Here is a 10,883-nt window from a genome sequence, read left to right on the forward strand (position 1 = left end):
AAAGGTAATGTTGGGCCAGACAACATTTAGCAGTTAGAGCAACACTATTGCCACAGTCACCACAACTGGGTTTGTGCTGTGGTGCAAGTTAGCAGCTCCTACTATCAGTCTTCAAGTATGTAGGTTTGTAGGATGTAATTCATCAGCATGTGCTAAAACAACTAGTTGTTGCTTCACTTAACATGCCTGAATTTGCAGCTTAAGCTGCAGAGAAAGCACAGCCATTCCTCCTTTCAAAAAAATTCAGTTCCACCTGTCCGAGTTGTTGAGCCTGTAACAATAACTATGGCCTGAGTTACAGGTAAACAGCTAATTCATGCCCTGACACACAAAACCACCTCCATGGCTTTCTTTTTTTTTTTCTGCTGCAAAAACCTGCAAGGTCTCCTCTTCCAATTCTCTGCTTTTCTCCTTTACTTGTTTGATTTTCTCTCTTTTGGGAAAAAAAAAAAAAAGCATTGCCCAAGAGCAGTGCTGAACACCCCTGAGCGTTGGGGCGTTGCATACCATCTCCGGAGAGCCCGGATCTCCTCAGCATAGATGCACTTTGCTATGGGCTTTGGCTGTGCCTGTCCCTCACACACTGGCAGCAGGACAGCATTTGAGACACCAATGAGCTCAGTGTGGCTTTCCCTGGGACTGTTTGTAGCACTGCTGATGATATCATGGGAAAAAAAAACCAAGAAAAAGGCTTTAGCAATGCAAAGAGCCCAAATGCCAGGTCAGGGGTCCTGCTTTTGAGCATTCGCATCAAAAACACTTATTGCAAATGTCACTATGGTACAATAGATAACGTCACTGCTTCCAGCCCTACAAAAGTCCCCCAGTCTGCTTTTAAATGCCCAATATGGCTGGGCGTCGAGGTGTGCGGGTAAGGAGAGACAGGGCTTTGGTAGAGTTGGCTTTATTGCCTTTCAATTTTATGTATCTTTCCCTATTGATCGGGGCCTCACTCCTGAAATTATGTCTGCCGGCAGACTGTGAGGGCTGCCCTTGGACCCTCGCCTCAAGCACAGTTGCACATGAACAAAGATCACATCAGGATGGGTCTCGGGCAGCAGCGGCATGGCTCACACTCAGCCTCGCTGTGGGAACGGGGCTGCTCAAGAGGACACCCAGCAACAGTGTCCTTGGGCACAGCAGTTTTGCCTTTCCAAGGAGTGAAGAAATAAGCTTTTATTGTTGTTTAAATGTTGTCGTCATCTCTGAATTGTGTAGCCACAATTATTACCCCATGTGACTAATTTCATTCTTCTCTAAGCCCATTAGTTCCAAGGATCTCATTAGACAAGCAGAGACTTACTTGCCTCCCCTCATATGGCCTTTACCATACCACGCTTGGTGCTTATAAAAGTTGCAATGAGGAAATGTTGTGCTGGATAATACCTCATGCAAAACAGATGTCACAACAGCATCACTGTTCAGACCGGACTCTGAGTCATCTAGAACAACGTAACTAATGATGCTGTAGTCTTTCAGTCTAAACAGTTTGTTTAACTGGTGATATTTTATTTAAGATAGTTCTCAAAAAAATAGAGCTATAATCAGAGATATAGCAAAATCCAGTAACAAATCAAAACTGCTAGCTAAATAATTCATTAGCTTACAACACCACGTACCATCACAACAGAATTTCTCCTGAGCCTGGTAAGACACTTCAATTGGAAGTGGAATTGTTTTGAAGTTCTTTTCAAATCCCAAAAGAAAAGCCTCATTCTAAGTACTCAGGGAGTTTAAAACGTTCACAATTTTGAGCTTTGGTCTCAAAAGAAAAATCTCCATTCAGGCTGAGCAATTTAGCTCATTTGATGTTGAATCATTTATCGCATTTTAAGTTGAGGTTTTTGGATGGGACAAAAATGAACAAATACCAGGAATTTAGAAACAGATGGAGATTTTGTTTGGTCTTTTCTTTTTTCTTTCTTTTTTATGATGCCCACTTTTGTGACATAAATAATAATAAAGCTTGCAAAGTCCCGGAGCTTCTCTCCAATTGACTTGGGTTTTGCTTTACCTCTAATTAAAAGTTGGATCAATAGTTTCCCACTTAGCATCGTACAGAGTAACTTTCTTTTAAAATCAATATTTTCAGATGTTAGATGACAAAAATCACTCTGAGATCAACACTTCTCATGCTGAATTAATTAACAGAAAAGCAAATGAATGTACTTCTGTGGTAGAAATCAATAATCTTGAAAAATGAAAAGGTCTCTTTTGCCACCAACTCACTTCCATGGGTGTAGCTAACAATGCGAAATGTCGACGTACAAGAAAAACGCTGTCTCCTCTCTTCTACCAGGCACTGGTGGTATATGCAGTGTGTGCCTCGGTGATCATTTTACACTCTTGAGAGTAAAAAAGCTTACACCACCCAGTAAAGGAAATAAAATTCAATGGCATCAAGAAACAGCTAATCTAATATATACATTAAAAGTATGTGTATTACCTGTCTTTGTTCTGCAACAGCTAGTTTTTCCTAGTAGCTGTAAATTTAACACAGTGCTGAGCCTAGTTAAATAGAAAATGGAATAAATGACTGCATTTTTTATTAGAAAAGTATTACTGGCAATGCAGGGAACTTGAAAAAGGGCTGAGGGTAAAACTGTCTTCTAATGCGGGGATGGAGGTGGCCTGGGTGAAGCACAGCCCTTCCTCACTGCCCTGAGATGGCAGGAGAGCACCGGGGATGGCTGGGTCTGTGGACAGCACGAAGGAAAACCAGGGCTTTAGCTTACTCCTACCTAGACTTGTTTATTCAAAGATTCAAACCTGTCACAGGATCTGACTGACTCTCCTTGTCCTCATGGAGGAAAATGCTGGTACAAGTTTGTTCCTGAAGAGCTCTTCAATCCCTGTCTGAGAAAATAATTAAGAGAGAAAGCTCATTTGGGGAGGTCTCCGGTGTATTACATGGGGGGCATTATGGGAAGTAAATGAGGGGGCACTCCATTCAGTAATTGCACCAGCTCTGGACAATGAGTTGGTTTGCAATTGCTACTGCTTCTGTAACAGGGGCATAATAAGCAACAAAACCTCACTGCTAATTGCTGAGGGTAGATTCTCTAAGATACAGGTTAATTCAGTTAATCATAGAAAACAGCTTGACAAAAAAGTAACGTTTATCTGGCAGCTGTTGTGAATGTGACCAGAATAATAGATAGCCTGCAGCATTTTAATAAGCAGCAGGTAGTCTATTGATTTCTCCTCAGCTACTGTTTTAAAACTGACCTTTTACATGGTTTGCTCTTAGTAATTCTTTTGAACCTAAAAATTAGGATTACAGTCTAATTCTATAAGCTTCTACTCATAAAAGTAGCCCTTAACACCACTGACATCAGGGGAAACAATTTCTAAAGCAAGAAGTGGTTATGTGAGATGGGGACTGGACCCATCTGTTCCCAGGTGAGGACCACGGTGCCCAGGCTGGGGCAGTGGGCTCAGGCCCATCACATTTCCATTTCCTGAATTCCCTGTGCTATCCTGAGGAAATTCTGCACATTTTTTGCATCTAAAACAGAGATTACAATACCTGTTTAATGAATTTATATTTGCCAAGTGCCTTAAGATGAAATTCATCCTCTGATGAAATGCAATTTGCTGTTAAAAGGATCACACACTAGGCTGTGGTTTTGCCTGCAGTGACTTGCGGACCTGCTGGCAGTTTTATCCGAACACCACCCTGGTCCCGACAGGCCTGTGTCCATCCGCACATCAATCTGTGTACATGAATTGGCTTCACGGATGTGCCTGGTTTGGTGGGGGAGAGGCTTGTTTTTAAATGCAGTGTGGTGGTGCATACCCCCACCCCCCTTTTCCTCTTGTGCACCTGGCAGAGCATGGGAAGTGAAGCTGCTTTACAATCTCAGTAACTCCCGTCAAAACTTGGCCTTTGTGTAAAACGCGTTTGGCGGTTAAGCATCCCTTGACCGTATCAAAACTCTTACATGGCTGAGGTGGGAGCAGCACTGTCTGTACCAGGGAGGCAGCCCTGACAACCTTGGAACATGTTTTTTGTCTGTACCAGTCGCCATCCGGCAGCCTTGGGGCCCGTCTTATCTAGGCTGTAACCCAGGAGGATCTGTACCAGCATCACTGGAATTTTTGAGAGCTTTAGTAATCTTCAACACAGGCTGTGAAAGTAGTAGGGAAATTTACTGATGCCTGAAGTCAATCATCTCATGACCCTATAAACAGCGGTGCCGAGTTGAGACCCCTTGAGCTCTCCTGGACCGGAGCGGGCTGCACCAGAATCTCCCTCTGCGTGGGACGCCTCTCCGAGCAGCGAACTCGAGCTGATCTCTGGTGATCCTTGTTCCTCGAGATTCCACCCTTGCCCGATCTTCAGCAATCCTTGCTCCTCGAGGTTCAACCCTCGCCTGTTGAGACAGTCATTTAAAGTGAGTATTTCGCTAAGCCCGGGGGAATTTTTATTGGTACATTTAACCAGGTTATTGGTACATTTAACATACTTCCCCAGGGAAGCGGTTGGCTCTGCTACACCGAACACATTTAAGACTCAGCTGGACGTGGTGCTGGGCCATCTCGTCTGGATTGTGCAAATTCTTGCCTAGAAAGGTTGGACCAGATGATCCTTGAGGTCCCTTACAACCTGGTGTTCTATGGTATTCTATGGTATTAACTGCGCATATAATGAGTACTTAGGCCTATTGTGCATGTGTGATATAAATATTGTAGTAAACTTCATTTAATCACTTTGTAGATGCTAGATTAATTAATGATTAGTTATTGCTAAATTTTGTGATTCTCTCCTTGCTGCAAACAAACCTTAAACTGTTGCTAAACCTATATAATCCTCCTTTTCCTCCTTGTATTTTCTTCAAACTCAACTTTCTTTCTCTTTATATGTATATATATTCAATTCATTTAATAAGTAATAGAGTGAACCTTGCCATCCAACTCTGTTAAATCACACTTTTATAGATTTCTATTAAAATCACTATTTGCAAATATCTTTGACGGTGATTTTTTAAGTGGCTTAACCACTCATCCATGACATGCAGCAACCCATTAAATGATAGGTTACAAAGGACTTCACCAGTAAAGGTGAAATGCTTATGCATTTCATCCTATCAAAACTCAGGGATACTTTATTACTTAGGGTGAAATCTGGTTGTACTGACATTCATGGCCTTTTTAAGGTTTTTTGAAGTTTTTGAAGGTTTGTTTTGAAGTTCAAGGTCCTTTTGAAGTTTTCCCAGCAGAGTTAGGCAAAGACACAGAGAAGACGAATGAATCCCCTCTACATTTAAACAGTCAGATACGCAACAAATGGTAAACAGCAGAGCCACCTTCCAGAAAACGAAAGCATTCACCACACCATCGCCTTATTGCCTATGCAGAGCTCCAGATAAGTTGTCTGCTAGGATGAACTTTGCCTCCTCATTTCCATCCTCACAGGGACGTCTCAACTTGTAATCATTAATGAACTATGCCTGCATTGGAAGGGTGACTGTGCAGTCTGGATATTGTTCAGAGCTGCTTTGGGAAACCAGAAGTTACTGAAAATGTCCAGCAGGTATCACAAAGCAGCAGCTGATGGCAACTTGGCCCTCTTGAAAGAAGCCACTAGGAAAGACCTCAATACTTCAGATGAAGCCGGGATGACGCCCACCCTTCTGGCAGCATACCATGGGTATCTAGAAGCTCTGGAAGTCATATGTCGGAGAGGGTAAGTCAATCAGCCTCCATTGCTTAAAGCTTGTGGCTTAAAAGTATAATTAGTGCGTCATTTTCTAATGGCCCGATGACTTCAGACCCAAAAGGCTGAAAATCACGGTCATTTCTATCAATGCATTGCCAAGAATTGTTTCTCTTCATTTGCAATGGCCCAGAACCTGCAAGCAGGTCTGTACGTGTGGTCAGTGAAGCCGCATCGACATGAGCAGGACCGTCCCGTACATGGAGTCCGCAGGGAGCGGTTAATAGGAGCAGGACCCTGGGACCTCGCCTCGCTGTAATGGAGGAGAAGTTGGCCAACAACCTTTGGTGATAACATATCTTTGAAACTGGCTCTAGGGAAATGCATTGTTTGCAACATTTTTAGCAAAAATTCTATTCCATTTGCTTCCAAAGTGCAGTTAGACACCTGTGAAGGTTTAATGCTTTACAGAGGCAAGTCACAACCAACAGTTTTGAGACAGTAACATCTAAAATTGTTATTTCTCTGCTTTTTATAGTATTAGCAACTACCATCATGACAAAAATGAAAATACTGTTTCAGAAGCTGGGGTATGATACTTGCAAACCTGGGAAAAAAAAAAAAAAAGAAAAAAGAAAAGGAAGGTTTACTACAGGTTTACTTTCTAATAGTGATATTTCTGTTTGGTATCATTTAAATGTACTACATGCTTAAAATGTATTATTGAAATGGTAATTACCTCCCCACCCTTCACACTCTCTTGCTTGGAGCCTACCTTTTAAGCTGTGATTCTGTAATAACATCTAATAAATGAAAATCTGCTCTTGTGTAGAGATACAGTTAATAAAATATTCTTTCTAGGCTGAGATGAAGATTAAGTTGACCCGTATTTTCAATCATAATAGTTTAAAGAAGATTGGAGGGAAAAGTTGAATAACTGCTTGGATGTATCTGAGTTTTCTTTTATTAAAAATAGAATTGAAAATATGGAATAAAAATAGTTTTTTCTCAGATTTGCTTTATAGCCCATTGAGCTCAGGTGTGGCTGTAATAACACAATAAAAAAGACCTTTGGACTGCATGGTTATTGCTGTGTTCCCAGGAGAAGCAAAAATAGATTGACAGGTTTTCAACTCATATAATTAAGGCAGCTGCAAGGAAGTATCTACAGTCAATAAAGGTTTGTCCCTGAACACCTAGAAGACAGAACAACTAGCTAAGGAACAAATAACAAAATAATTTCTTTTTCAAAATTTGAGTGAAAAATATGTCTTCTACCATACAAGCTGATAGAAGTCACAGAGGATGACACAAAGATCAGAATTTCTATGTATTTGTTATTTAATGTATTTCTAACTCTTTTTCTTGGTAGAGGACAGCTTTGGGACAGTATTGCCCTCAAAATCTTCAACATATGCATTCATCTCTATTTTAATCCAAGATTTCTTGACACGCTCAGCAAGCTCAGAGATATGGTTGTAGTCTCACTGGTTTTCTTGGGAGAAGCTGAGTTTTGGCAGACATTCAATCTGTTCTGCAGTCAGTTAATGTTTTCTTGTGTATTTTATTTATTTTTAACAAATTCATCCTTTCCTTGAAGAGGTTTTCTGATAAAGGCACTGAGATACAGGATGGTTTTCTTTAGAGTGGTTGCAGCTTGTAGGACTTAGGCAATGCATTCAGCCCTTGGAAAATGTAGCAATACTAACAATAAACCCCTCTCATCTTGAAATAGTTTATCTTCAGAGGGATCAAGAGATGTTTTCTCTGCTTGCTTTGCAGGTACATGAATAAAAGCAAGACCAAGTAGCAGATCTGCTCTCTTTTGTGTGAGCCTCTTTCTTGGGAAAGCAGGGAAAAGAGGAGTATGAGAACCCAAAGCAGATACCAAACTTTATCCGAAGTCCCACTGAGCTGGAACAGACACTCTAGTTTGTCAGTTGTTTGAGGCTCAAAGGCTGGCAGGCTCCACAGGGAAAAGAGACCACAAACAGCTATGAAGGGACCTGGGGGAGGACGGATGACCCGGCACTCCCAAGGCTCAGGATCATGCAGCCTGTTTGCTAATGTGGGAATTAAGGAATCTGGCACGCTGAGCTGCAGTCAGGCAGTTCCCCAGGGCAGAGCCACAAAAGCAGAAATATGTACACATGGTTTCCATATGTCTAAGTGGAGAAACTTTGATCCTCAGCGGCCACCTCCTTGTAGAAATGCCTGTGCTCTCACAGCCTGGCATGCTCAGACTTCCCATTGTTTCTCAATGCAAGGAGCTCTGCGTCTCAGCTCCGTGGGGACGCCCAGACTCTCTCTTGCCTGTGGCATTTCAGGATGGAGGAAGTTTTCAGATTTGGCCCTCAACAAATATTAGTGTTTTTCTTCAGAGATACTCAAAGCCAGAGATCAATGCCTAAGGAGATCTTGTGGTAGGATGTACCATTCATTCATAGTACAGCTGCTGTGGAACGAGTCTCCAAGACATTGAAATGTTTAAACTCCCAAGAGTAGAAATTCTCCTTGTAAATTTGGCCCCTGGCTCTAAAGTTATTAAAGGTTCTGGGCTACCATGGGTGCCTTGGTTATCAGTCACAGATCACTCAAGCTCTGTTCTGAACCATTGCTAATGTTGATCCTGCCAAATACAAATTAAAAAATTCGAGCTGAGTCTCATCTACAGGCAGCAGTTCAGTGTGAAGTCCGTGCAAGAGTTAAAAAGAAAGCAATACTTTTCCTGGCTTTAAATTCAATTGAAAAGATGCGGTATTTTATTTTCAAAAGACCTTCTGCTTTTAAAACCCCATGAGCAAAAGCAGCTTAAGGAGAACAAAAGAGCTGAAGAAAAACAACGGCATCTATCTGAGCTTAATCTAATAGCAATGGAGACAAATGTGTAATCAGGGCTTTACCCCTAATCATTTACCTATTACCCACCAAAAACATTACTGCATCGCCTCATTAAATATGTATCACTGTGGCCAGTGAAGAATCCTCCTAACATTGTCCCTGCATTTGACAATGCAAAAGGGAAGAGTCATCAAAAAGCCTTTAAAATATTCCACCCAAAAGCTATTGAAACAATTTTGCCATTAATTCCAAGTTTAAGTTGAAGCCTGAGCCCACAAGACAGGCAGGAATTAGAGCTTATGCCACACACGCAGCCGAACTCGGTGCTCATGTAAGTAGGTGCAGCGCCGTTCTAGAGGATGGAGCTAAGCTGACTCATTTTCACTGGGCTGTACGCCTCATAGCGAAGCTGAGCGAAACATTTAGTATCTGTTCAATCCCACCGCAGTGCTGTGCTTAGGTACATCCAGCTCACTGTATGCTATTTTCCTTCTCAGAGGTGATCCGGACAAATGTGACATCTGGGGGAACACTCCTCTCCACCACGCCGCTTGCAACGGCCACATCAATTGCGTTTCTTTTTTGATCAACTTTGGTGCCAATATATTTGCTCTGGACAATGACCTCCGCACTCCCCTGGAGGTGGCTGCCAGCAGAGACCGCAATGAATGCGTCCGAATCCTGGACAAAGCTGCCACTGAGCAGAACATGCTGAACCCAAAGAAGGTCTCCAAACTCAAAGCACAGGCCCAGAGGAATGTGGAGAAACAAATCAAGGAATGCGAGAAGCGCCAAGAGAAACACCAGCATGAAATGAACCGGAATTATATGAAAGAAAAGGTTGGCACAGTAAATTCTTCCAGAGGGACACACTCCAGAGTAAAGTTGCCTAGTCTCTTTGCTTCGAATACAACAAGTCCTTTCTCCAAAAATCTGAAAGATACCTTCAAACTGAAGGCAAAAAAGACAGCTGACAGCACAAGAAGCCAGGAAACAGAAAGCAGTGACCAAGAGGAAAGTATGGGTAGGAGAACTGTGATGCATTTGTTCAGCGTGAAAGAGGAGGACGAATTACTGAATGACCTCGGAGAGAAAAACTTTTCTGATAATGACAGTCAACTCTCCATTTTTAAGCGGCCAGGTCTCGGCAACATTGTATTCGGAAGGAATTTGGCTGCGGATGTAAATCCTGGAAGTGTGTCTTCTGAGAAAGAAGGTATAAGCTTTAAAATGTCCAGTGAGCTCTTTCAGTATGAAAATTCTGAGAACGGCAGGGAAGATGATGCTGAAAATGGTGCTGATACCCCTTGGCAGGAGGAAGAAGTCATTTGGGATGACGACGAAGCAGAGAACACGGCCCTTGAGGTATTTCTGGCATCACAGATGCTGGATGAGTTTCTTCCAGTCTTCATGAGGGAAAAAATTGATTTAGAGGCCCTGATGCTATGTTCTGATGAAGATCTACAGAGCATTCAGATGGAGCTTGGGCCAAGAAAGAAAGTCCTGAATGCCGTGAATAAAAGAAAACAAGCACTCAAGAACCCTGGAAAGACTGTAGATACTTGCTTATAAATTAACATACCTGTTGCTGTAACCTGCACACTGATTCATTCTTTTCCTCTTTCCAAAGAGCACGCAATTTTTTTCAGACGTCTGCTAGAGCAAAAGGCAGAGAGATGTTACCAATTGCTTTAGAAAGTGCAGTAAGGACAAAGGTTTTTCTCTCTGGATAGATGGCTGTGGTGCACAGGATATTAATTCAAGCATATTCTGCCAAAAAGAATGTGAAGGTAAAAACCCAAAAGCTATAGGTTTAAACCTTTTTCTCCCCAAACTGTTTATGGGGATTGGATTTCTTCTCGCCAGAATAACTTAAAATATTACTGAAGGCCAGCCACACTACATTCCTTAATAAAGCTCTTCCCTTCCTCTCCAAAACCACAATGCAAAGAGCATTCCCAAAGCTTGAAAGCTTCGAGTTTTCTCCATTAGCTTCTGTTAGACGGCTACAAACCGCAAATACCATCTGAATCTTGATTTCAGCTATGGCTTATTGACTCTAATAGCCTCTGAATGAATGTAAGTAAGACTGATTTACAGCAAGTTTCGTGTTCTTGTCAGTGAAGTGTTTTGCTACTGTATTGATATTAATTTAAAAATAGATGAAGTACCTTGCCAAGAGATGTTTGGTGTGAGTTGTATATTCTTTTCTCTTGTCTCATTAGACTGGACCCAGTTGCCAGCACCCATCATGTCCCAAATAGCATCAAGACTGCAGTATTTTTAACTACAAGAAGCTGAGGTTTTATTTTCAACATTTTTGATCTGTTTTGGTATATCCTCTGCTTGGTTCCTATAGGGTGTGTTTGCCGCGTGAAGTCCC

At 41.9% G+C, this 10,883-nt stretch overlaps 1 protein-coding gene across 2 annotated transcripts; it reads left to right on the forward strand.

Moving 5' to 3' along the window:
• The first annotated feature begins 4,152 nt into the window (after nt 1-4,152).
• ANKS4B (ankyrin repeat and sterile alpha motif domain containing 4B) lies at nt 4,153-10,606 on the forward strand. 2 transcript variants are annotated; one of them, XM_087732716.1, is made up of 3 exons: nt 4,153-4,397; nt 5,419-5,689; nt 8,998-10,606. In XM_087732716.1, the coding sequence occupies exons 2-3, from the start codon at nt 5,526-5,528 to the stop codon at nt 10,070-10,072; spliced, it is 1,239 nt and encodes a 412-aa protein (XP_087588842.1). In that variant the 5' UTR covers nt 4,153-4,397; nt 5,419-5,525; the 3' UTR covers nt 10,073-10,606. The 2 variants fall into 2 exon arrangements, with proteins under 2 accessions (XP_087588842.1, XP_087588843.1); XM_087732717.1 differs by lacking the exon at nt 4,153-4,397 and adding an exon at nt 5,853-5,974 and having other exon boundaries at nt 5,547-5,689.
• The last annotated feature ends 277 nt before the right edge of the window (nt 10,607-10,883 follow it).

The sequence above is a fragment of the Nipponia nippon genome, unplaced genomic scaffold (assembly GCF_047370975.1).
Source record: "Nipponia nippon isolate SJK-2023a ecotype South Korea unplaced genomic scaffold, ASM4737097v1 scaffold_5, whole genome shotgun sequence".
In the NCBI taxonomy this organism is placed as follows: Eukaryota; Metazoa; Chordata; class Aves; order Pelecaniformes; family Threskiornithidae; genus Nipponia; species Nipponia nippon.